The sequence below is a fragment of the Brienomyrus brachyistius genome, chromosome 8 (assembly GCF_023856365.1).
Source record: "Brienomyrus brachyistius isolate T26 chromosome 8, BBRACH_0.4, whole genome shotgun sequence".
Lineage (NCBI taxonomy): Eukaryota > Metazoa > Chordata > Actinopteri > Osteoglossiformes > Mormyridae > Brienomyrus > Brienomyrus brachyistius.
Window position 1 is genome coordinate 27,864,711 of NC_064540.1, and position 27,560 is coordinate 27,892,270.

Genomic DNA, 27,560 nt, shown 5'->3' on the forward strand with positions numbered 1-27,560 from the left:
GTATCAGATCACCACAGCTGAAGCCGCATGCAGGCAACATGCCTGGAGGGTCGGGGATCAATTGTGCATGAAAACAAGCCCCCTCCCCCAGCAAACCGTGACAAGGTGTCAAACTGTATCTCTCCTCTGAAAACTCATCTGAGTATGTAATATTCATTCATTAACAGTCGATTGTATGTTGTTATTGGTTTACATAGTATTGCATTCCAGGGGTGTAGATGGTTGGCCTCAAGGCCATTCAATTTGATTACTGATGCATTGAATCAGCCCATTAATAATTGTAATCTTTCATTTCTATCTCTATTTGATTAATTGATTTATTCAGTTATTTTGATAGTTTTTTTTTATTTTTTACTTTTTAAATTTCCATGGGAACTTAATTACATACTTAATGGAATGCAAAGAAAGTAGAGCTTCGGAACATTCATTTCTGTTGTTGCTAAACAGGGAGAAGCCAGTGTAAATTTGTCAAAGGATCAGCTACTGAACTGTACTGAACAAAAAAAACAAACGAATGCAAAAAGGCAGTTAGACCTGATCAGTGGGGGAGGGGTTTGCCAGGAATAAAATTGCTTTTTATTCTGTAGACAATGAAAGATCGATCTGCGGGCCAGATTTAATAATGAATTATAAATGTGTCGCTGGCTGGTACTTTGAGACCACTTCTAAGTAGTGAATGAGCCAGCATAATCCTTTGTCTTCCACTACGGTTAATGGCTGATCGTCTGATGCAGTCATCTCCATTATTTTAGTAGCTATGTATTTATCTCTCATGCTGATAAACTTCATCACTACTCAAAATTAAATATCCGACAGCAATATCAGCTGAAATTAACGCACCATACTGATGCTGGTTATCTAGATTTTTATCGAATATCGGCTAATACCGTTATCCTAACCTATTATACATCACTAAGGCTAAAATTCACTTTTTATTGTATAGCTAGTGAGCCTCCCCAGCGTCTTGCCGTTGCTGCCGTAGCTAACAAAAATAACTTTTTGCACTACAAAATGGGACGAGTTTCCCAAAAGCACCAGGTAGTGCTTCATTTATGAATATTAAGGAATCTTTCCCTGCCATCCAGCATTTTGTAAATTCACATGAATGTGCCGCTACCTTTCCAGTAAACACAAGAGACTTTAAGGAAGGTCTTGCCCCGCGAAATTGATTCTGACGTTGCAGATCGATGCAATTGAATCGCCACCTTAATAATCGAGTCCTCGGAGTGTAACCGTGTCTCTTTACACACCACCTGTATTCACTAAAGTTTAATGGCATTTATCTCTATCAGAGAGCTTTTAGTAAATGTATACAAGAAAAGCCCATTACAATGATGGTTGCCTCTGATTTTCTTTCACTGCACTACATGCCTGACTGGAAATCCACCCTTTTCCTGCCAAAAAAAGACAATGCCTGTTTTCTTCACGGATCAGCCTATGTGTGTCAGTATGCACGCATGTATCTGATTGTGTGTGGATGAGATATACAATACTGTATATGATCCCTTTTAAGTCCAGTTGGGGCCAATGAGCCAGGAACCAGCACAGAAATAGAAAAGAAATGTTTAGTGAAGCCACATCAGCATTTCTTTACTAAGCTGCTTTGTTGCCCATTCATTCGTCATGCTGCAGCAATCCACCTTTTTAGCAGGTCTGTCAGGAGGTCTCCTGCTCACCCCAGGGTCACAAAGGGAACGACTCTGGAAGGATCCGGAGAGACAAAGTGATGCTGTGAGCTCAGCACGGCCGCCTGCGATGGCTCCCCGCCTGCGATGCATTGTCCATTGTCGAATGCCATCTAAGCTTTGTGTTGGTGGCTGTAGGTGTTAATTGTTATGGGAGGAGATGGCCTCTCATCAGAGGCCATTAATATGATAGGCCCCCCTCCTGTCCCCCAACACACCCCTGCAGACGGGGCTTTAAGGAGGGGTGACACTGTGAAAGGAATATGTCCACTCGTCCAATGCATTGCCTCCAAGCTTCTGTCAGTGAGCGGAGGGGGGGAGAGGTGTGGGCCTGTTTCACCATTCATGATGTTCATTTATGTGCTGAGAGAACCCCCCCCCCCCAACTCCCCATCAAGGAAGCAGCATGTGGGAGCTCCTCTCTGCCAGGTTACCATGATCCATGTGGAAAGGTTAGCTTACTGTTAGGCCCATAAGCAAAGCCCTTAACCCACAATCGCTCCAGAGAATGGCTGCTCCTGCCTTCTCAGTTGAACGCCCCCCTTTGGATTAAAGCACCTAAATGTAGAAGTAAATTCTGTATAATAAGCCAGGTACATGTAATGTAAGGTTATTTGGGATAAGAACATCTTCGAGATGCAATTGTAGTAACAGGGAACAAGGTTGTATATTCTCCAGAGTGTGTGTATGTGTGTTCAAGTATTAAAGTTGGGGCTCATCTTTCACATCCTTTATGTTCATGGATTCCTGCGCAATCGACATGTTGTGCATAAGGAAGGCAGAACAGCAGTCGTTTATTTGCATGGTGAGAATCCTGGGGCTTCAGGTGTGGGAATTGGGGGGGGGGATCCGTGGCAGTGACTTCAAATCATGTGCTAATGAAGACACCAGCACCCAATCATAATATGCAAGCAGAGTCTCTGTGTCTGTAAGTCACCAAAGAGATGAGCTCCCTGAATTGATACGAAAGCCTCATCCCAGCGAACCCCCCAGCAAAGGTACAATGAACAGCTGCATTCATGGTGGGCCGATTTGAAACGAAACCTTTTGTTATATGAATTTGTAAGGAGGACGGCTTTTCCTCTGTAAAGTCCTCAGATCGGCAGCTAATTTTTAGCCCCCTGTCCTTTGATGAGCTTTCATGAATATTTTATTGTCACTGTTTATGATCCCAGTGCAGAGCGACGTTCCCCCTGCTGACCGGCAGAGACATGCTGCAGTTTCACAGTCATGCTCCCCATGCTGCAGCTATGGCTGTTAGCTTCCCCTGCTAAAGACCTTGTTTAGGCAGAAGCTCTGGTTTGTGGTTGGAGGTCCGTATAACAAGCAGAGAGCCAGACCCAAACACAGTTAAGCCAATTTCCTGGGTTTGCCGCTACTGCTACCAGAACCATGGTGGGTATCAGGGACATGTGTGGGGTTACGCTCCCCATGCGGCGTTGCGCCCCCAGTGCTGCGTTACATCCCCAGTGCGGTGTTACATGCTTCCCTAGCAGATTTGAGTTTCCAAAAGCTCTGTCCTGATGTGAGAAATAACAAATTACTGACTGATTTGTGCTCAGAGCATGGAAAGCATTGCTTTGCTAATAAACCCCCTCACTGGCCGCTAGACTGCACATCTGTCACCACTGTGCTGTGTTTCCCCTCCAGTGGCATTAAGACATCGGCTGATGGCAGCTTGGCTCTCTGCCATGCCCCCGCAGACAGAGGAGTTCTAGTCGAAAACCTCATCCCAAGCCGTATCTCTCAAATGCTCCAGTGATTCTGCCAAAAGTATAAATCAGTACCGTGGCAATCACTTGATATTTCACAATGTTTGTTATTTAGAACTCAAAAGAGAAGTTGTGACATGCAGAGCGGGGGTGTCACCGGTGAGTCCTGCAAGGCTGATCGGTGCATCTGTGGAGACCTTTTAGGTTCTAATTATTGCCCATATTGAATATTTTTGGTACCAATTTACAATAAGACTACCATTGTAAAGGGTTTATGAATGATTTATAATCAGGCTATCAATTACGTCATAACACATTGGAAATAATTAATACAAAATTATAAAGTCATAACACTTCTCTTATCAGTTGGTACTGCCATTATAATAAGGCTTGCTTTTTGTCTCATAAAAGCGGTACTGAATATTTTTAGGGGTGCAGGGACCCCAGAGGAATAAATCGTGATAATCAGAAGTACTGAATATGGGAGATATCGGCCTGCTGGAGGTGCATGTTTGGCAGATGTCGTGCACGTTGTGCTTATTCCCTCAATGGAGATCCAAGTTAACCTTGATCAGTCTCTTGTTACCCTCTCAGCTCATTAACATTGACTTTCCTCACAGCCTGTCTTTAGTCATATCTAGTGAAAGACCACTGTGGGTTTCTGGCCAAGCAAAAATTGCTCTTTGATTCTTGAAGTGCTGGAAAGATGGGGAATATGTGAGCATCATTAAGGAAGACGGGGCATCCTGGCTGCGGTAATGAGAGTCCGGCAGCAGCCGCACTTGATCGGAGGAATTTCCTCAGCATGGTCATAAAACCTCTGACCGATGATTCCAATGGGAAGAGGAACCATATGATGTTCTGAGTGTCACACCCAAATAGACAAGTCTAATCGTTCCTAAAGTTACTCACTTCTTCATTCTTTGTGTAAACGATGTAGTTAAATGCCACTTTTAATGTTTAATGCTACATAATTGATCAATTTTCATGGTATTGACTTTTGTCCTTCCTGACTCCTTTTTTTTTTTTATGGTAATGGCTTGAAATAAAACATAGCTATGAATAGCCCAGGCGGTTGATGTCATTTTCTGTCCCTTAAGGGCTTGTGAGAATATTTGGCCTTCATTAGTTCACATCTCTAGTGATTCCTTCTAATAGCCCGATGAGAAGGGATAAACTGTGAGGCCAAAGAGCTTTTGAATTTGACGTCATCTGTGAAAATGGTCCTTTGCAATGAATGCAGTCAACTCTCTTTGGCCTGGAATGAATTTATGTGGCTGAAGGGTCATTAGAAACCCTGCACAAGCTGTTGCATTTCCAGGTTCCCGGCAGTGGTGTGTCCTGCTTGTGAAAAGGCTGGGTTGTGGAGTAGATGGAGGGTTTCTCTCTCTCTGCTCTGCATTCTCAGAGGTTCCATGAGCAGTCAATGGCAGCAGGAGTGTCACAGTGTATTTTGGGGCTGTTGGCACAGAAGGGAGTGAAAGAAGACAGCTGCTCTAACTTTAGATCCAGAATTCACCTTGTCCATGGACTGGATCCAAGCACGCTTTCCTGAGGTGATGGATTGTAAATCCCTTTAGCAGTTTTGACTTGTCTGGTGTGACTGGCAGCTCGGCCGTTTTCAGAAGCGGTGCTGTGCACGCAGGGGGGCGGGGAGCATGGTGAGTCGACACACTGTTCCCAGCGAGGATCGGGACGCCCGCAGCTGCAGAACCTGAAACAGGGAAGCGGCACACGGCACGCACAGATGACTCAGGCGGCCTGCAGTAAAGCAACCCTGAGACCAGACGCTTCAGCCTTGGTGGCAGGTGGAAGTGCTTGGATGCGGGTACTGTGAGCACAACATGAGCCACGGCCAGCAACGGAAATGCTGAGATAAGGCGCTCCTGGCACAGGGGTGGGGGGGCCACTGTCATATTTGCTGAACGCACCCCCTGTTGGGAAAGGAAAACACACTCATAACACACTCAATAGCGGGGAGATACGGGTGCGTCTGTTTAATGCCGATCATTGCAGAACCTGCCCAAGCACATCCCTGTTGTAGTCTGTTGAATCATGATAGTAACGTGGAATTCCGTTACTAAAGAGGAACGTACTGAGCCAGAGGAGCAACTGTGTCAGACAAGGCAGTCGGATCTCCTGCTGGGAGAGGATTCACTCTCTATGTCCTGTTTGTTTTCGGCACTCAGAGTCACTGTCATTCGTGAAAAATGCCGCTCGTGAATAGAGTTCCCCGGTTTACTGTTTGGCAAGCTAGGAATAAATGTGATATGTAAGGACTTTGTTTTTCTTGCTAAAACAGAGAGGCGAGAATGGAACCCGTTTAAACAGAACAGTAGAATGTGGATCCTTCTGATCTTATTAGTTGAGGACAGACAGGGTGGGATTATGCTGCACCAGATGATGAGATAACAGTGATATCGCTCTCAACTGAAACCAAATGACTTGCGCACATAGTTCGCTAAGGTTGTGTTTTTATTGTGCTTCTAGAAGGTTGCAGGGGAGTGTTTGATTAATAATGGACACAAAATGCTCTGTAATGTACCTGTTAAAAATGTTATCAGCTTCAAACGAAAGTATCTTCAGAGCACTAAAAATACAGTACTTTTATGGACATAATTAATTTTGAATGCCCATGCAATGACCTGAGAATATTAGGAAAATGAGATTAACATCTTGGGGGATTATGGGAGGAATGAAGATCTTTCCGTTTTGCCCCATTAAAACTGGTGCTGACTTAATGGGCTCGCTCATCTGTGTAATATTTCCACACGCTTGTCTGAACTTCAAACCCGGAGAGAGTAAAGACATTAAATGTGTTTCTTTGGAGAGGTTGAGAGTGAAAAACAATGCACAAAAGAGACAAAAAATAAACAGAGGGAAAAAAGGATGAAAATTACGCAGAAGAATGTGTGCGGCCTCTCACCTCGGCAAGGTCTAGCTTCAATATGTCAGTTCAGTTCCATGAAAACAGTTGCGGTCTTTCCATGAGAGAGGGGGAGAGGGAGGTTACAGCAGAGCTGGCGAATGTAGAATATACCGGCGATTTTTCACACAGTCTTCACCGTCACTGTAGATGTACTGTGTACAGCATCAGTCTCTCACTGATTGATAGCTGTTTTGCTTATTGGAAGTCTTCAGGGAAAAACCCCCTAGTTACCAAATACTGAGTTAACAAACACTAAGAATTAAAATAAAAGTGAATGTCTTTTCATCTCAGGCCAAGCTCAGGATAAAATCATGAATGAGGCCGTGAGACAGCTGGTAGCAGCTGTGTTCTTCGCTGGACTAATTCTGACCCTGTGTCTGTCACACCAACGGTTCTTGCAAGCTTTTTTCAGGATACGGTAGCGCTGCCCTGCTGTCCTTAGCTTTTTTTCGCATTGGATATTGTCGTCTCACCCTGCTTCTCTGATAGACTCCTCTCTCAGTATTCGAAGAATATTGCTCTACCTCTTATCTCCTGGATCGTCATCTGAAAACGCAGCAGAATCTGAAATTTCCTGTGAAATAGCCCCTCTTCCATTGATAATCTAATCCAAGATTGCCTGTTTTAAAAAGGCATTGGACTGCAAAATCCCCTAAACAGCTCTAAGAGCAGAAGCATGCCCCCCGCCCTATGTGGGTCCTACTTCAGGTATGTGGTTCCGACGCTTTAAGGCAGGCTAAGACAATGACTTTCAGCATCCAGTATTATTGGCTCATCACTGTTGCTTTTGAGCTGTTCCTGAGTCTGGCTGATTCTCACAGTCTGAACAGGTGTGTTAGATGTCTTATCTCCAGTGATGTAACCTGCAGGTCACAAAGGACCTTTCGAGGCCGAATAAAAGCTGAATGACTTAAGAAAGCCAAATCACAATGGGGATCAAGCATTGTGATTGTGGGCGTTAGAGCAGAGCAAGGCTTTTAGAGCAAAAAAATCTCAATTATTTTGAAAGACACAATCCCTTTCCCCCTCTACCATACTGACTACACCCACGTAACTGGCATTCTTACACAGGTGTGGTTTTTTGTGTGTGTTTTCTGGGGCTCTTTTTGAATGAGCAAGAGACTATGACCAGCCATAGATAATCCACCCACCCCTGCCTGTGGGCTCAGTTCATATGGTTGGGGAGGAAGGCCACAAGGTCACGGGGAAGGATGTCCCAGCTGTCCGTCAAACATGAAAGGGATCAGCCAAACAGGGCTTTAGCTACCGTAGGAGATAATTCTCTGTCCCAGAGAGGGCCAGGCTGGTTAGTCACAGCGAGAAAGGAATAAAGGGCCCGCCTTTCACTGGCAGACAGTAATCTGCGGGGCTGTCAGCCTGTCCGTTAGCAGCGTGCAAACCTGACCTGGGGCATGTCTCCTAATCGCAGGGGAAGAGGCGAGAGACAGGCCACCTGCCCTGCAGACACAGCAGCCATTCTCTGCCCGCTGCGCCTGAACAGGTGCTCATGTGAGGCTGCGAAGTTTGGCCGATTTTACACTAACTTTCCTTTACTATTTTGAGTGCTGGAGTCATATAGATGTCAGTTATTTCTTCACTTCTTCTTTAAATGGTTAAATGCTTTGCGAACTCCAGTGAGGAACTCTTTATCACAAGGGATTTTGCTCTTTGCGGGTCCCTATTCCTCTCAGGCCTGGCTCTTTGCGGGTCCCTGACCCTCTCAGGCCTGGCTCTTTGCGGGTCCCTGACCCTCTCGGGCCTGGCTCTTTGCGGTGCCCTGTCCCTCTCGGGCCTGGCTCTTTGCGGTGCCCTATCCCTCTCGGGGCCTGGCTCTTTGCGGTGCCCTATCCCTCTCGGGGCCTGGCTCTTTGCGGTGCCCTATCCCTCTCGGGGCCTGGCTCTTTGCGGTGCCCTGTCCCTCTCGGGCCTGGCTCTTTGCGGATCCCTGTTCCTCTCGGGGCCTGGCTCTTTGCGGTGCCCTGTCCCTCTCGGGGCCTGGCTCTTTGCGGTGCCCTGTCCCTCTCGGGGCCTGGCTCTGTGCGGTGCCCTGTCCCTCTCGGGGCCTGGCTCTGTGCCGGACTCTGTTCCTCTTGGGCCCTAGCTTTTCATGTGCCCTGCCAGAGTTTTTGCTGCTATTTTCACAGGTTTTTTTGATAATCCTCCTTACTACTTGCTCTGTAACCAGAGGTGGAGCAGGTGGGGAGGGTGTGCAGAGAGACTGCAACCCACAGCTGACCTTTGCTGCTCACCCAGGATTATGTCAGGGTTACTGGACGACTGCAGCGGTGAGAGTTTTTCATTTCGAATGTCCACCCCACCCCCCCGGCCCCCTTTTCCCTGGCAGGTCATTTATAGATTTGGAAGAGCTGCAGTGGCTGACCACTGAAGTGGCCGCATTGGATGGGAAGGAGAGCGTAACGGGATGACTAAGCCTGCTTGCTGGCTTCCTGACCCTGAGAAACGCAGTGACAGTATTAGAACAGCTGCCAGTGAAAAGTGACCAGCATATTCTTGCAGGGGCTCTCGGGGAGACAGCCGAGAGCTTGCCCTTTCCAGAGCATTACAGGATTAAGCTCCTCCAACTCCATCTCTGCCACGAGACCACCAGGCGTGCTGAGCGGCACGAGCCTTAGATACATTCCCTGTTCTTGGAGAATCCCTGAAGGGATGGGTCTGAGTTTTTTGCAGGAGGTTAGACTGGAGCCTTTGAACTTAGGAGACTATGGGTTAGTGTCTAAGATGAGAGGAGCAGAGCACAGTGGAGACAAAGTGAGGGAAGGATGCACCAGGAATGGAGGGGAGTCTAAGGGAGGGTAACCACCTAGTCCATGTCAGGAGGGACACGATGAGCTACTTCAGGTTTTACAAACTACTTTAAAACTGAAAGGGTCCTGTTTTTGGCTAAATTGTTACGTTCATCTTGTCCTTTGAACTGGTTAGTTTCCTTGATTGAAAGACTCATTCCGCTGTTTCACATTAACATTAGTGACACAGGCATGACAACAAGAGACCAATCAGCACACAGCAAGAACTCAGTGCTAAAATAACATCTGGGTCCGTTTTAATTATAATGGTTGATATGGTAGTTTACAAACCCTTTCTTAGCTCGACTTGTCCCGCTGTACATGGATTAGGTGGCCATCCTAGTCTGAGGTGATGAAAGATGGATAGAACCTTCCAGTTTAGTCACCATTAGGGCACCTGGCAGAGGATCTTTTGAGCCCCCAACCCCATGGATTTCAGATCTGACAAGCTGTAAGCTCCTGAATTCAACCTTACTAGCAATGTGTACTGCACATGTCCAGACATCTTGGATACCCAAAGGAAGCTCATTGCTCACAGAAATGGTGGGTGTTGGCACTCTCAGGTGAAACCCTCCATGTGTCAGAAATGGAAAGGCGTGGCCATTTTGGTGAGAGCTGGAGCATAGGTGGACATTTCAGCTACAAAAAGTAAAAATCCAGACCAAGATTTTGGTTCAGCCAACCAGTTGAGTTCTCTCTGACTTTGACTCTTTATACACAACTGGTTGGTTGAAGGGGGCAGTATGGTGGTGCAGTGGTTAGCACTGTTTCCTCACACTTCTGGGACCTGGGTTCGAGTCTCCGCCTGGGTCACATGTGTGTGGAGTTTGCATGTTCTCCCCATGTCGTCGTGGGGTTTCCTCCGGGTACTCCGGTTCCTCCCACAGTCCAAAAACATGCTGAGGCTAATTGGACTTGCTAAATTGCCCATAGGTGTACATGTGTGACTGAATGGTGTGTGTGTGCACCCTGCGATGGGCTGGCCTCCCATCTTGGGTTGTTCCCTGCCTCATGCCCATTGCTTCCAGGATAGGCTGCGGACCCCCCGTGACCCAGTAGGATAAGCGGTTTGGAAAATGGATGGATGGACTTGAACTAGCCACCTCTAAGCTTGACACACATGTGTATTTACACTTATTTGTGAGTGTTTTATATACACTATAACAAAACGTCTTGTGCTGTCAAAGAATATTTTTATGTTGGTGTAAAACTATGGTTTTATTTCTGTCCAAACCTGCTTAGCTATTGCAAAAATGAGCTCTTGGTGAAATTTAAGAACACAGAATGGTGGGGAAGCCCTTGAGGATAGGTTTGGGAACCAAAGCTGTGTTCTTCGAACCATCTAACAAGATATCAGTAACTTTTTGGAGAACAGGATACATTTCTGTTACTTTTCATTGTAATGCTATTTATTTGTACATGTTCTAGTGTCAGTGTTTGTCTGAAAAAATATACAGCTACTACCTAGATAAATAGCCTAAAATGGAAAAAGGTGCACAGTACTGCATGTGTTCATGTTATTTTCTAATCCAACCTGCTGTTTTCCCTCTGAGGCCTCACGTAGCCTTGGAATTAAGATTTTTTTTTCCCCCAGCTGTAATGAAGTTTGTAGCATAAAGCAAAGCCAAACAAAAGCTGCGGGCAGGGCTGTGAATCCCTCTGTAGCCTTCTGTCAGTCTGCTGCATCATCAGAGTGCTCACTGGCTCTGGGGGAATGGATTAGCAGCAGGATTGCTCTGTCTGCACACTCTGACGTGCACCCTCACGCCGAAAGTGCGTTTTCTAAATCATGGCGTAAATTTAATTGCAGCGCTGTGTCTTTCGCAGGGGTGTCTGCGCATGTGTTCTCCCATGGATTGATAGTGCTGATGACAAGATGCTCCACGTTCCCCTGATCTTAGTTCTGACTGAGCAATTACTGCTTCAGCGCGGTCTGCACTTTCTCAAGTTCATGATCCTGCAGAGATCTCTGTAAAAGACGTGGTTCTGTGATTGGACGGGCTGATATAACCACTCCCCCTACAAGAGTACAGATTCGCGCTGTGCCGTCGGCTATAACTGATCTTGAGCAGAGGAAAAGCCTGCATAGTCATGGTTAAATCTGCCCTTGTTTAGCTTATTTTTATGCCTGTCAGACACTATTAGCCTCGGGCCCTGAGCTGTTAGTCTCCCTGACACATGCCCGCTGTGGAAGGCCCTTCTTTTATCTGAGATAGACATTGAGGTGAAGTGGGCTTCACCACGCCTAGGTTTTGGGGTGGGAGGCCCATTAGCCCCCTGACCCCGGTCTGCTCCTTTGGGGCGTCTGTTGTCTCAGCCTTGTCTTCAGTGGCTTATCAGTATGATAACCTTACATCCTCCCTGAGTCTGAGGGTCTCCCCTGATCTTGCTCCAGCTCCCACAAGCACACAGATTCTCTCTCAACAAATTGAAGGCTTTTTCTCCTCTGGCATGTCCTATATATCACACCATATCATTCTTATAGTGCATTTCCATGCTCATTGATTTTTGTATTATCAAAACTGATGAATCAGTCAGCACATCATGCAAGGTTACAGCCTTAGAATCCAGTAGATGTTATGTAGACCAGGATCATGATTCAAAGGACCTTGCAGTTGAGCTTGATCTTGCAGAAGTTGAACCTGACTTTCTCCTAGATGTAGATGGTTTGGCGGATGATAGGTCATTAATTCTGTGGCTGGAGAAACATTGTGGATTCCTTTGAGAGTATAGCATGAAGAGGAGAAAACAAAAACAGTACGGTGAATGGAAACGGATGCAAATTTGACTTTGTTGACTGTCGGCGATGTAGGCATTCTGTGAAAATGGCAAGAATTCGATCAAACAAGTGCATGAATGTGACTGATTTTGCAGCCGATGTCCGCATGAAGGAAAAGGTCACGTTGAGTGGGCTGCCACTGATGACTTGCCGCATGACCTCGCATGTTGGGTTAACTGAGCAAGCTGAGGAGGACGAGTGACCCAGGCTCATGATTGGGCTGGGATTGTCTGGGTTGCACAGAGGCCTTCTGTCGGAGTGGAGCCAGGCGGAGCAGCCAGATTATCCCTGCTACCCGTGTAAAATCTGTCATGAAAGGACAAGCTACAGGAGGCACTGGGCTCTCATTATCTCTCCTCTCTGCGTTTCCGAGCATTCTGTTCATTCTGAGCACAAACGCACACCCCCCTGCCCCCACCTACCATCCTTGCTTTCTCTTTCTCCTTTCCCTGTTTTCTCAGTGGGGTTCAGAAGCTTGTTGCCCAAAGACAAAAGGCTGAATTGCACTGTGAATTAAACACTGGATAAAACTGGAGGACTGTTCTATGGAAGGAAGCACCATGTAATCAGAAGTTAGGGTGAATGGATCCAGAGGAAGTAATTCAAGGCAGGAAGTGGTTCAAAGCAGGAAGAGCTTCACAGTCTGTGAATTAGGCTGTCCCTCTGTGAGTCTCTTCACAGTTTATTCTAGTTCTCTCAGATACAAACGATAGGCGTCTCATTCATTCACCTCGTCTTTTTTTTTGTCAATGGAAGATGCTGTGAGTGATTTGAGACTTCACTGATGTACTATAAGAGCTTACCTGTAAGGTATTACCGAATTGATGTTGCCCTAGGTTCCTTTTTTGTCGAATCAGCTCTTGAACGTTCTCGATGATGGCTGATTCGCTTGAAAATGAAGCAGATGCTTCATCACCAGTACTGATGGCCCTGACCTTTACTTGGGTTGCGCATTTCAGAAAGGCCACTCTGTTACAGCCCGTTTTTGGATATGATTCAGATGTGAGAATGAATAGAATGGATCGAAGTTATATTGGTAGGAATGATGACCCATGAAGGCTAGCCGGTGGGTGCCCTTCTCTGGGGATCTTGCAGATGTTTTATAATAAACTAAAGAGGAGTTGCCTGAAAGATATATTATTGATCCAAGGCCTTTTAGCCTCCTTTGGCAATGCCTCACAACCTCCTTTACAGTGTGTTAAAAATTCAAGCGAATCAGATCCTAATGGACAAACACTGCTGCCACTGGCATTATCAGGGAGTAGGTGGTAATCATCACCACTGGAGTTAGCTGTTGACTGAGTAAGTGATAACCTGTGCTGTTGTTCATGGTTAGTGTGGAGATATTTCTTGATGCGGAATACATTTGAGTCCTTCAGCAGTTACCATTACCAATAACTTGATTGATTTAAAAAAAAACATCATATTACCCAGCTTGGAATTTCATTGCGTTTGATTTAGTCAAAAAACAAAGCTTGTCACCTGTGGATTTTTTTAAATGAAGATTTAAAAAAAAAAAAAAAAGATTCTGTTGTGTCTGTAGTCTTTGTGGAGTGTAAAACACATCGGCAAGTCCGTGTTGACCCTTTTTTTTCCCTCTATGAAGTCTCCCAAATGTCCGCTGCCATCAGAGGACTGGCAGGGTTCTGGCACATGAACACATGGATTGGAGATGGACTCTCACTCCATTCCAGCCCGGATGGCATGTGCAGGGACTCCTAATTAGGAAGTAGCTGTCAGTACCAGGGTTGGTGGCATGAGGAGGGGAGGAGCGGTCATATCAAAGAGAGAGCAGGGAAGTGGGAGATAAACCACGAGCATGCCAAGAGGCGAGCCAGACAAACCTGCTAACGGCGTTTCCGGCTTCTGTGTGGCGAACTTACAGGCAGCTCCATTGGGACCCACGTTCTGGCTGTAGGGTGCACAGCTGCACAGTAAGCTTTAAATCACGCTCTAATTACACAGCCGGCTTGATTGCATATTTGCTTCATACAGTAAATTGCACTTGTCTCACAATTTGCTACATTTGCCATGAATGGTATTTTGTCTCACTTCCGTTGGATTGAGCAAAGAGCTCAACGGTCACTGAAACCATAATTACGGAAAACACAGAAAAATGTTATGTGCTATGCGTCATGCTCTCTATACTAACGCGTTTGTTATGATTTGTATGTCAGATGAGAGCCTTTGATAACGTTTCAGATTTGCAGAGGCAGACACTTGTGTTTGGTCTGAATTGGTGGATATGGGAGAGCTCTTGATCCTAAGTTCAATCTTTTTGATAAGTAGAATATGATCCATTTTGAAGAGTGGGGGATGAGGGGGTAAATTGCTGTAGAACTGCCCCCACCGCCCCCATCTGTGACAGCTCCCGATGGCGTCCCTCTCCATCCCAACACCATCATCTTTAGCTGTCTTGATGTCCTATGAGGAGGTGCAGCTTCCTGGCACTTGGTGGATCTCTCTAGGAACTTCAAGCTAAAGACATGCAGCCAACCAAACACAAACTAAAATATTGAAGAAAGCATTGAATATCACACCTTACTCTTTTTTTTTTTTTCCCCTCCCTCTGTAACTAAGTGACCTAATTATATATGACCATCCATCCATCCATCCATACCGCTTATCCTACTGGGTCGCGGGGGGTCCGGAGCCTATCCCGGAATCAATGGGCACGAGGCAGGGAACAACCCAGGATGGGGGGCCAGCCCATCACAGGGCACACTCACACACCATTCACTCTCACATGCACACCTATGGGCAATTTAGCAACTCCAATCAGCCTCAGCATGTTTTTGGACTGTGGGGGGAAACCGGGGTTACCGGAGGAAACCCCACGACGACATGGGGAGAACATGCAAACTCCACACACATGTAACCCAGGTGGAGACTCGAACCTGGGTCCCAGAGGTGTGAGGCAACAGTGCTAACCACTGCACCACCATGCCGCCCCTTATATATGACCAATTAAAGCAATTTTGAGGTCAAAGGGATTTACAACAGGTTTCCAGGTGAATCGATGGTCTCTAGATGTAACGGTTCTGCTTGGTCTCTCTCCCTTGACCCATGTATCTTCAAGAACGGAGACTCACTTCGAGTCCTCAGAGCTGTCTGAATTTTTGTCAATTAGGTGGCAGGACCAGTTAGTGTAATTAGATCATGCCTGGCATCAAGAATGAATATTGGAGACACAGGTAGAAGTTACTGAAGTTATGATAAGGTTTGAGTATAGAATTATGGTCATGTAAAACTGCTAAAGTGATGCTAAAAGTGATAACGTGAGATTTTAGCTAGTCTTGAGTGCCGCCGCTCCCTGGCTGTGAAGGGTTAAACCTACGATTTTTCCCATGGCAGTGTGCGGTGGGATGTGGGCGACTTTTCAACACGACCTAGCAAGGGGTCCTGAGGGCTGGGAGAGGACAAAAAAGCCGCGCTGTTTATCCATCGCTAATTTCTAATCATTTTTATTACAGATGAATGCTCTGTAGACAAGGGGTCGAAAATGATGAGGCAAAATCTATCACACTGTTGACATATCTGTGGGAATATCGGATTTAACTCCTAATCCTGTTTCCTGTCCTGTTGGCTTGAGAAAGTGGACACCTGGTGGGTGAAGTAAGCTTGAGGCCAGAGCAGTGACCAGCGGGAGGCACGGCTGCTGAACATTTGTTAAAAAGGTTCGTTTCCTTTGGGTCTTGCACATGGTTCCTTTTGGGACAGGACGCAGTTAAAAGGAAGTGATGACTGCGTAGTGACGGGAAGCGAACGGGTTCAGCTGGGACAGTGACCTGCAAAAACGTACACGCACAAACACACGCACACGAGCACAGCACCAAATATGAGCAAACGATGAACTGGCTTTTTTTCTCTCTCTCGTTTTACAAAAACCCCCAAGATGAAATGAAGATGCTAACCATGACAATATACAATATCAGCATGGGGTCACAACTGATGCATTCCCTGAAGAAGCTTTGGCTTCATAATGGCCACTGTCACATTAAGCAGTTCTCTGTACATTCCTGCTTTCTCAGAGGAGTTTGTTAGCAGTTGTTCGCCCTGTGTGTGACCTCACAATCTGTGGAGGTCGCCTGACATACATCTGTAAACTGACAGGTGGAAGCCTCTGCGCATAGATCACCCGCAGGATCCGTCCACAGCAGTGTGAAGACCCCCCCCCCCCCCCCCATAGGCTGTGATGCACCGTCACATGATCGACATGCCGGGCTTCAGCTAGTAGGTCAGGGAACACACAAGTGGTCATGCTGCAGGCCTGCCTTTGTCCACCACGGCCTCGTCACCATGACCACTTTGTCCGTTCTGCAAAATGCATTAAGCAGCAGAACTTGCTGATGAGTTTTACGCCTGAGGAATTGAAATCAGTTGCATTAGTAAGTGTTCGGAGTTGTGAATGAAGTACATCCTTTGTGAAAAGCGCCACTGGACCCCTGGGTCGTTTCGTACTGTGCCGGCCCATTCGGCGCTGGACGAATTGCTTTTGAAACACTCACAATAAGCCAGCGGGCTGTTTTGATGACATGTCGTTTTCATTTCTGCTGGCAGAATATTTGCCTTTTAACTGGCTGAATATGGAGCGGGGAGGTGGAGCGAATTTGCCTCATTCATGTCAATTAAATTAATTTCAGTCCCGGTGCTGAATGATATCCCCCCCCCACCCCACCCCCTCCTTGGACGTGAATTTCTACAGGCCTTTCTGTCCTTGGTTTTTCTGCTGATGCAGGGGTAGCTTTTTAGCTTTGAGATGGGCGTGATGGTCCAGGGCCGCATGCTCATCTTTCCACATACATTAACCCAGCTAACTGCTCCAGTCGCTGGATGGAAATCTGTTGTAACTCTGATTGGACATCTGACATAAAGATGCACCACTCTAGCTGGGTGGAGATTCAAAGAAACCCGAGCAGATTGTTCCGCTTAAAGGAGAAATCATAACCTGCCGAAAATGCAGAAATGTGGGGCTGATGTTAGCATGTTCTCTGACGTTCACCTGCTCTTTCATTCACTCACTATCCCACTGACCTCCGTGATGCTGCTCCACCTTGAATTCTTATGGTGGAAATGTCACAATCAAAGGTAGGACTCAACCATGTGACTGATCAGTGACTGATCTCGCAGACAATGATCTCCGAGTTTTTTTATTGTCGTATTCCTCTTTTTCTGATTCTGTTGACGCTGGGAGCCCCTTTATGCTCCCAATTTCCCTTTTCTTGATTCAGGTATGGGTGACAACCTGACCTTGAGCTAATCGTGGGTTAGACTTGTGCAGGAGAGGCCAAAAAGAGACTCCACGTGGTGCTTATGATCAGGAACACCACTGTGTGTGGATCAGCAGCGGAGCTCTCACAGTGATGCTCTGCAGCAGTATCAGAACACATCTCTTGATTTGATTTCCCCCAAATGTCAACCACGAAGCCTGATGTTCTCTGGAGGCTTCAGAGGATTCCAACGCCAGTTGTCTGTGCATACCGTTCGTCACTATCAATCAGGAAGTAAGGCTGCTTTTCTCTGGCAGGATTACAAGCCGTGATTCACTGGCCTGGCCCAGATCAAGCTGCGGTTGAAAAGCAAACCTCAGTGTTTGCAGCAGTGGCAACACTAATGCCAGAAACGACACTTATGTAATTAAGAAAGACACAGGCAAATCTGCGATAGGATTCCACATGCTCTCTCAGTTACTAAACTCGGTGTTTGTCCAAGTGCCAGGTGGTTGCGCGGTATCCTCCAAGTCGTTGGCACTGGTTGGAGTCGGTTTGGCTGGATGTTATACGTGGGAACTCGTCGTTTCCTCTTCAGCACAAAGTCCTGATCTCCTCTGTCTGCTCGTGGCTTCCACCTTTTGAATTCCCGGGAACTCCTCAAAGTTGAGGTAGGCCTCCATTCTTGGTGTCTGCAGCATGTCAGCAGCATCTGTCCTCTGCTAAGCCCTTGTTTCTGATTGAAGGAAAACTTGGGATGTGAACCTGGAAAAAAAAACTACATTATCTGTCCTGTCAGATCATCTTAAGGTCAGCTGGATGCTTCCAGTTTTAATTAACGAACCCTGTCATGTGAAACTAATCGAAAGTGGGCAATGATAAGGTGTCTGGCTTTCCCTTATCCTCGCTGCAGCTGTCTGCTCAAATCGATAGCCTCATCTCCTTCGTCTCGCTGGCGCTGTGGTAGGTTCTTCAAAAACTGGAGTGACCCCACCCCCTCACCAAAACTGCCTGGCTGTCAACACTGAAGAGGCCAGGAACAGGAAACAGTAGGCAGACTCTCAGGCCGAGTCGTTAGCATACCTTATTGGGCCATCCGCTTTCCCTGAGAACTGAGCTGAAATTAGATACAAATTGGTGCCATTAGAGAAGTGGGAATAAATGGTTCCTAATTATAGAGGGGGTCAGGGAGGGCCATCGAGGAGACGCCGATGTGAGTAAACAGAGGATTGTCGCTGCGAAGAGCGATAAGGCCAGCACTGTTAAATGGCTCCTCTGATCTCCAACACCTCATTACCCTGAACGACAAAAAAAAAACAGCTGCTGTAATTTTGGACCACCATGATGGCGAAGGATGATCATGCAAGGCTGCTGCAGGTCTGCGGGAGACATTAGGGGTCTGTGGGCATGTGAGAATTGTGGAGCAGAGCAGGTGCGGTTTCTCGCATGAGTACAGGCGAGCCGGATCTCGGCTAGGCCACGTCCTTCTTTTTATTGGGATTTTGTTGCCGAGGGCTCAGGGGTGGGGCATGGGGCATGAGGAGGCAGCATGCCGGGGATACCTACAGAGCTATGTGCTTTTGTTGGGTGCTGGGGGAGATGGGCCAAGCCTGATAGCACGTCCACATGCCGGTATCCGATGACAGCGCGGTGGGCACCCCACCCCCCCAACAGCTAAACCGGCACAATAGGGGCCTTTCTGGAGGATGCCGTCTCTCCATTGGAGACGAGCGAGCTGGCCAGAGGTCGGCCCTGCGTCCCAGGCTGGTGCAGGAATCCTTCCTGTGGGCATATTGTTTTCTAGCCTCTTTCTGAAAACCGTGGTTGTCGTTTCTGTGTTATGTCCTTCTTTGCTGCCGTTCTTATGCTAAGTGTTTATGAAGCACTCAAGGAAATACAATCAAATCATTTGAATGGCATTAGACTTGTTTCTTGGGGATTTTCGAGATTGAAATGTAATTTATGGTTGTACAGTTACTGCCACCCTTGAATGGGTATGTTGGAGTGCCTGCCGTTGTGTGTTTGTCTGCTTTGTGGTGCTGCTTAGTCCGGAGTACGTAACGCACTGCAGTGCACTGCAGTGCCCTCAAGGAGATCAGTGGAACATTGACTCACTTTAAGCCTTGTGTGCTTAGGACCAGAGTATCCCTGTTAATACCAGAAGTGCTCTGTGTGGGTGTTGGGGGGGGTATTTACATCTGGACAGTGCATAGTGGTAGCAGAACTCTCAGGAACACATCTCTGGGGGTGGGGCACAGTACCAATATCAGTACCCGAAATGCATCTCAGATCTCCATAATCGCCTGACCTACCTCTCTGTGTGTATCCTGGATATTAGTGTTGGGTTTATGTGTTTTGGCCCAGTTCCTAACAGCTTCCTAATGTCTGTTGCTGCCTGCTTGTCTCTACATGGCACGTTCAGACAGAAGATGGAGCTGGCTGCAGCCTTGTTCTGCTCGTTATTCACCGATAAGAGAGGCCGCGCAGACCGCCGGATATCAGGGCGAGGCTGTTCCCGGCACCGCATCTCATTGGAGATATAACCACTCAAGTGTGGAGACCTGAGACAGGCAGCTGCCGGCGTTCTGATTGGCTTCATCTCGCCGTTCAGGCAGAAAGAAGCACAAATGACCTGTCAGCATGGCCGGTCGATTTGGCCCCTGTGGTTTGCAACTTGGAGCATTAGTTTCATTCTCCTGATTGACCACAGATGAAGGGCTTTAGCTGTGGGACTTTGGATAATAACGTAGCCCAAATAAATATAAATGGCTGTAATTTTAACCAGCACCATGTGTATCGGTTAGCAGGACAGGTGGATCCAGTTAAGGGCAGGTACTGTTCACGTTCGGATTCCTCCTTTTGTTTTACCGTCTACTGCTCATTATCCTCTGACTTCTGTGAAGATACAGTTTGACAGAAGAAAGGTGAACAACTGTGAAGCACCAGTCCACACAGTTTTATGCCTGAGGGAAGAGTGCTGTTGATGAATGTGTATTCAGGGTTGTCAACTTTGGTCAGCCGGCTGGTGTGAGTCTACACACTCATTTACATGTATGTAATTGTTTTATTACTTTGTAAATAGTCGTGCAGGGTTTGCAATGTAGCCTAACGCTTTTGATGTATCTAATATTTGGTTTATAAAGGAAAAAAATAGATTTGCCGTAAGATTTATTGCGTGACCGTGAGACTCAAAGTGTGAGTGTCATGCCAGATGCATCAAGTTGGCAATGCAGGTGTAGTGTGATCTCACTGCGTAGCCTCGCCCGCAGCCTTACACGCTTCCATTATCCCCTAACGCTCATCACTGCATTTGATTTGCCAGGAAAAATACGTCTGGGTGCAACTGTGTATTTTGTGTTGATTGACCCAAGCTGAGAATTTTTGCATATTTCTAAAACTAGATACCACACACTTATTTATTAATTTTTTTTTTAAAACTGATGATCTTTGTTTTGATACTTTTGATACTTTTTTTTATCCACTTGATGGCCACCTAAAGACAAAACACTGTCTTAAGGTGATTTTAGAATGAATATTTTTAATTTGTCATTAAATGGAATGCATTGTGACGTTATCTAGATGTCTACTTGGACCTTTTTGTGTTAATAACATGCAAAGATGATATAATAGGTACATACAAAAGTAACTGCAACTTCCATCCATTCAGCCATCCATCCATCCATTTTCCAACCCACTTATCCTATTGGGTCGCGGGGGGTCCGGAGCCTATCCCGGAAACAATGGGCACGAGGCAGGGAACAACCCAGGCCAGCCCATCGCAGGGCACACTCACACACCATTCATTCACACATGCACTCCTACGGGCAATTTAGCAAGTCCAGTTAGCCTCAGCATGTCTTTTGGACTGTGGGGGGAAACCCCACGACGACATGGGAAGAACATGCAAACTCCACACACATGCAGTCCAGGCGGAGACTCGAACCCAGGTCCCAGAGGTGTGAGGCAACAGTGCTAACCACTGCACCACTATGCCGCCCCCCTAACTGCAACTTAAACAGCCTAAAATTGAAATATTAGCGGGTTCTGGAAGCAACTACAGCATGAACATGAACCGGACAGATCGAGTCCTGTCCAGTCCCAGAGCCCTTGCATGTTTGTTGCTGGCTAGTCCATGCCATAGGTTGTCTTTTTAAGAAACAGCAGTTACTTAGTCTCTTTGGATATCACCTGCCTACTGCTTGATGTATAGGAAGAGGAGGAGAATGCTGGCACTCTCAGGTTACTTTCCAATTTATGCACAGAAGTCATTATTACATTAGATGCATTGATCCTAAATGAGCTCTCGATCCATTTGTGACTTTAAAAAGATGTTTATGGGGAACTTAATGAATGAATGAATGCATAGCCAGATCTGATAAGGCCATAGTGGGTGATTTTCCCAGAAGAAAGAAATAGAAATGGGTAAAATGACAATGGCATGCTGTGCATGAATGATGCCATCTAGTTAAGTAATGAATAAGTGGATGTGTGAGTGGGACAGAGACATATTTATTGTCTGCTTTTGTTCATGGTTTACCCTGAGGGGAAATGCAGATGCTGGTCCTGCCACACTGCACTCAGAGGTGTCTCTCCAGAGTCCATTAATTGCTTTAGAGGCATGATGTCATGTGTGATGGGATTCCACCTATCGCCCACCCAGCCATCTCGCCTCGCTGAGCACTTCACCAGCAAGACCATTTTGGTGGCTCTTGGGAAGCTCCTCGCTGTGAGAGGACATCTGAGAACCTCACCAGTGGGATATACCAAGTCAGGGTTAAAAAAATCCGGGTGGGCAGGGTATGGGTAGGGCAGGACAGCCTCACATAGCTAAGCAGCAGAAATGTTCTAGTTCAGCCATCAGAAAATGTGACCTAGTAGAGCCACACACCCTGCCCCAAGTGCCGGGATGTTGATTCAGAGAGTCCTTCTGTGGAGGTCACAGTGTCATCAGTCTGTGGTGTGGAGTTCCTCACCCCTGCTTCAGTTTCCAGAGCACAGCGGGTGACCCAGAGCTGTGGATGAGTAGGATGCCGACATGCATATGTAGCAAAGGGCTGGCGAGTGTGACATTTTCCAGTGGGCAGCCTCTGGGAGAGGGCGGGCTGCCTCTTGGGGTTTCCTCTTTCGTGCTGTGGAGTGGACGATTCAGAGCCAGCTGCAAGGTCGCCCCCTGGAGGCTGTGGCAGCGAGCCATAGGTCCGCCAGCTGCCCGTGCCCGTCAGTGTGGGCAGTAGGAAGGTGTTTGGCGGCTGGCCCTGAGAATGGCGCTCCCTACAGCTGGCCTTGGCGGCTGTGCCACGTCAGCCACTGCGTCCTGGCAGTCGGAACCGAACCTCCTTCATGGACATCATCCCACCTCACCCTGTCGAGAATGACTTTCTGCCTCTTCTGCCAGATGTTCTTCATATTAAACATGAAAATACTCCTTGTGATTCTAGTTTTAACTAAACCTGTCAGTGGACTGCTGATCTGTTGATTAGGTCATCTTATAGGTGATTAAAACGGCGAAACTTATCATGGTCGTGGTGATCTTCCAGGTTGAAGATGTATCATGTGCAGTATAAGAAAAACAGCCTGTTGTTTTATGGATTTATTCTTCATAGTACTGTGGCCATTTCGTTTAGGCAGTTGGGACACTAATAAAACTGAGGCTGATAGTTTAGGGGGAATTTGCTGTCTGGATGAGTTTCCCAGTGAAGGCTGCTCTGCTGGGTTTGATTGACCCCAAGGCAGAAAAGGAGCAGACTTCAGCCCCGCAGGAGAGGATGCCGCTGCAAAAGCTGCCTTGGTCGATATGAGGAATCTCAAAAAAATTGTTGCCATGGGTGAAAGTGAAGTTGTGCATAAATAAAAGATGAGATCGGTTGACTAGGTGCCTGGACATGCAGGATGTGAGCAGGAAGGTTTCTTTTATGAAATGTGAAACAGGGCATAGTCTTTCAGGAAGCCTGAACATGAGCAAATGTGAGGAAAATGCAGCACGCAATCTCCTTGTGCATTCTTTCATTCTTCCACATAGGCGAGAGCAGCAGTCACTAGCCATCCAAAAGTGAATCAGCTGGGTGTCATCAGGAACTAGATTGGTGTGGAATTAAAACTGAATCATCATGATAATCCTCCATGATCTCAAACTGGGCAACAGGTTATGCATAGCATTTGGGGGGGGGGGGGTGGCAGTACTCAAGCCTCAACATGATGCAGCAGTGTGTGCGCTCCAGGGCAAGTGGGTAAAGTTCTACCCTCAGAGCCAGAAGATCTGGTTGCTCCAGCAGCACCTGAGATGGATGGGACTGCCATCGGCGTGCCCCCCCCCCCCCCCGTTCCCCGATCGGAGTCAGTACCCTGTCCACCCCGCTGCCAGCCCTTCCTGCAAATCCATATGAGAATTGTCTTTCCTCTCACCAAAAGCCGACGATTTTTCCCTGCTAATAGCACCACCTCCATTACTCAGTGGGATGGAGAGGTGGGAGTGACCCCCAATCAAAGCCCCTCACTGAAGATAACCTCATCAGACCCCCTCAATAGGAGAAAGGCTAAATGCATTGAGTGATGGTCTACCTCTGTGATGTATTAGGTCCTAATTGCTGTTGTTTATTTTTATATCTCCAAATAATGGAGTATTGGTGGCATCCTGGTGTTCTGTGACAGTTAACAGCACTGAGACTCTCTGTCCCCCAGCTGGAACACAGCGCTGGGTGGGGGGACTCAACAGGGCTTTCCCCTGATGGAGCAGCACAGTTTAGCGGTGCTGCTGGCTCCCCATGCAGCCCGCTCTTATTCCGCTCCTCCCCAGGTTTCCTCCTCATTTCCCGTTCATTCTCTGTTCCCTGGGTTCTGCCCTGGCTTCGGCATGTGGGTGAAGGCCAGCCTGTTTCCTCAGGTGTCCCTGACGGTGCCTGGTGTGGGATTCCGTGGCTCCCATTACAAACCGCGGATTAGCTTTTAGCATGAGCCATTTTACGCCAGAGCAGAGTGGGCTACCCTGTGTCTTCACAGGATAATACACAGTAGCTGGCCTGGCTTTTGCTCCCCCTGCTTTTTCTTTTCTTGGGAGCCCCAGGACTGTGAGGAAACCATGACGCAGTGGAGTTGGGTCCCTTGGTGGCACCTTAAAACGACCAGATCTCTGCGACACGTCAGTCTTACCTCTTTGCGGCCTCTCGGTACATTAATGGGATTTTCCCAGCGGATTAGTACATTTTGCTGGTGATTATGCGTACGTGCAAGTTCTGGAGGTTAATCTTTCAGATCTGAATAGAAGCATTTAGCTCAATGGCACCTGTAGCCATACAGGACACTGAGCAAATGACACCTTAACAGAAGGACGGTTTTAAATCGGTGTCCACTTGCCGGGTGCTTTGGATGCTATGTCTGTCTTGTGTGAATCCTGTAGGACACTGATGGGTGGGGATTGTGACCTTGTTCCCCACAGGAAGGGAAGAGAAGGTCCACATCAATCTGCTGTCAGTGAGAATGAGGGTTTCATGCATACCGTGCTGCTCGTTATCACCGGTGTCAGACACTCTTAACCTGCGTCTGTAGGCATAAAAAACTGGTCATGTGAGTTCACTGCAGAACAAAGACACTCAACAAAAAGCCCAGAGTTTACTTTAAGCTCCGTGTTGTGATATGTGACATTTTGTCAAGTTGCTCGGAGGTATCAGCTACTTCCTGAAAGGCGTGACGATAAACCGGAGAGAGGAGTCTCAGTGGTTTAGAAGGCAGCCAGGAATTCATGGCTCTTTTGAAAGGTACATTGCACATTTTATTATTAACTTTATTTGTGGAAGTGGTAACATTATACCCCCTTATTAGGTGAATAGCTTAAAGATGCAACCTCAGACCAGCAGCTGACCTTTTTTTTTTTTTTTTTTAGCTTAAGTGAATGACGACATTTATATTTGTAGTGCTTTGACTTTGGCTGTAAATCAGACGACCGTTTATGATTATCCTGATGTCCTGTGAATGACCCCCACCCCCCAAATGTGCTCCAAATACTGGTTGGTTGTAGGTCCAAGATGTGGTCCTTGCAGCATAGTAACATTGTGGGCGGGGGGGGGGGGGGGGTCACCTTAATGACTTTATGATGGTTTCTTTTGGCTTTCCTCTGCTTCCATGTAAATAATTTTGTACACAGTGCCCCCTGTTTTGTACACCAGACCGAAGGAGAAAAAGGGATAATTTGAACACTTCTGTCAAATTTTTAGAGGTGAGACAGCCCTAAGAATGGTCATAATTATAGTGTGCGAGGAAAACCAAAAAAAATAAAACCCTAAAAATGGTCTGAGTGGCTTAAAAAAGCTATGGACAAGAAGGGACAGACTGTATGATTTGACAATGGCTAACCAGAGTGGGGGATGGGTGGTGTTTATGTGGGGGGGGCGATTTGCCTGTGAAGTGTTGATAGTCAGAGGTTCTGCAGCAGGACGCCGTGGACACGCCGTGACCCATAAGCACGTGTTGAGGTTTGGTTTATCTGCATGTTTGCCAAACCATGAACACTGTTTCCCACTGCTTCCAGTTTGACCTTCGTGCTTACAAATGCCACCTTGTTTGTTTTCTCAGCCAATTCCGCAAAATGTCTGTGGTTCTTCTGAGGGGAAAAGTGCTCACCTTAGGACTCTCTGACCTCCGCAACGGCCTTGGCAGTTAGCACAATGCGTGTGTTTTCTATGTGTCTCCTAATGAGGCTCTTCCTCTCCCTGCCCCCACCAGACCTGAGGGCCACAGGGTCAGCCCAGCACTTCACCTACCTGCTCAACAGCACCGACTACCGCATCCTGCGCATGGACGAGGACCACGACCGCATGTACGTGGGCAGCAAGGACTTCATCCTGTCCCTGGACCTACACGACATCAACAAGGAGCCTCTCATTGTAAGACCGCCGCCCTGTAAAACTGCCTTCCGGTCAACCCCTCCCTCGGCCACTCACACCCCATGTCTAGGTGCCATCTGGATGCACCCATATTCATGTTATACCGGAGCTCGTTCACTCTCTGCAAATTTTGTAGAGAAACACCCTAAGTAGGCCATTTGGGAGTACTACTCATCTGGGCCCCGTGTGGGTCCAAGAATTATAAAACAAATTGATGTGGATTGGAGGCTGTGGTGAGTTATGTTATTGCTACAAAATGTCATTTCTTTCCCTTCAGATGCACTGGCCCGTGTCCCAGCAGAGGAAGACGGAGTGTGTCCTGTCTGGGAAAGACACCAACGTGAGTACTTCCCTCAGCCTGCGCTCACTCTGGATGTTTATTCCTTGGGATTTGTGGGTTTCGTGTTGGAAGATCCCAGGCGATCCCAGCATGGAGACCTGTGTGATTCCTGCATGTCTTCCCAGGGATGGACCTCAAACACTGAGGGCCTTTTTTTTTTGCCCGAAGCTGTATAATGTTTCCAATTTTTTTTTTCAACTCAATATGTGATTAGGAGCATGTGGCTTGTTTGGAGAGAGACCAACAGCTCACTGCCCCCCCCCCCCCACCCAGACACACACAAACTGAGACCTGCACTGACACACACACACACGAACACCGAGACACACACACGCGCCTACCCTCTGACATACACACACACACATTTTGGCACTCTGGCTTTGCGGAGTGTGCGATGCTTGCCAGCGCAATATGTTTGAATGACCCCCTGCAAAGGGAACTGTGAGGAGGGGCTTTTTGTGGCCGAAAAATAAACAGGAAGGACATGGGGGACCCCCTCGCAATGACGGTGACACAGCATAGAAAGGGATTAAAATGGGCCCTTAATGGGGGTCTGGCTTCTTGCTGTCCGGATAAAGCGGCAGACAAACTGGAGATCTGTCCTTCTACACCCATTATCGCCGCCTCCAGCACTCTCTGCAGCCTTCGTAATGGATTTACACAAATCTGTGTGGCCATTATAGCAGAGAAGGGGAATGCTTTGCCAAAGCCCTCTCAGCTGTGTCACTGACTTAGAGGCTATCTTGGACTGGGCTCCGTGTTAGCGAGACTTTCACAGCCCCATCACCGAGGATAATCAGTGCGGAGCAAGCCAAGGTGACGTGTCAGCCTGCCTCAGTGCCACCGAGAGGCAGGAACGCTGCGCGGTAGCCAAATACCCTGAGACGCCCATTAAAAACCTGATCCATAGAGCAGTGACAGTGCTTTGGGAAAACCCGTGTCTCAGTGGGGAGCCGGCCGGACGCAGAAAAGGCACGGAAAGGTGAAACGCATAACCTTCGGGATAGAAAATGCAACACAAAGAGTCTTTGGCTGCCCTCGGTGTGAAAATGCAATGGAACTGGTGTGGGTTACGCTATGAGTTTCATTTGGGGGGCCTCAGGCAAAGGTGTGTGGGGGGATTGGTGCAGCCACGTAAGACGTGACTTGGCTCATTGGAGGGATGCAGTTCTGGGTAGTTCTAAGCTTTTCACTTTTGCTAGGCAGGTGTGGTACTGACGGTTAG

The 27,560-nt window shown here is 47.3% G+C and overlaps 1 protein-coding gene across 1 annotated transcript in view; it reads left to right on the forward strand.

Annotated features, from left to right (window-relative positions):
- Positions 1-27,560, forward strand: part of sema3fb (sema domain, immunoglobulin domain (Ig), short basic domain, secreted, (semaphorin) 3Fb) — a 67,205-nt gene that overhangs the window by 13,843 nt on the left and 25,802 nt on the right. The window contains exons 3-4 of the mRNA XM_049022528.1: positions 25,835-25,995; positions 26,273-26,335. Of these exons, the coding sequence (XP_048878485.1) occupies positions 25,835-25,995; positions 26,273-26,335 (224 nt within the window). The remainder of the gene's footprint in view (positions 1-25,834; positions 25,996-26,272; positions 26,336-27,560) is intronic.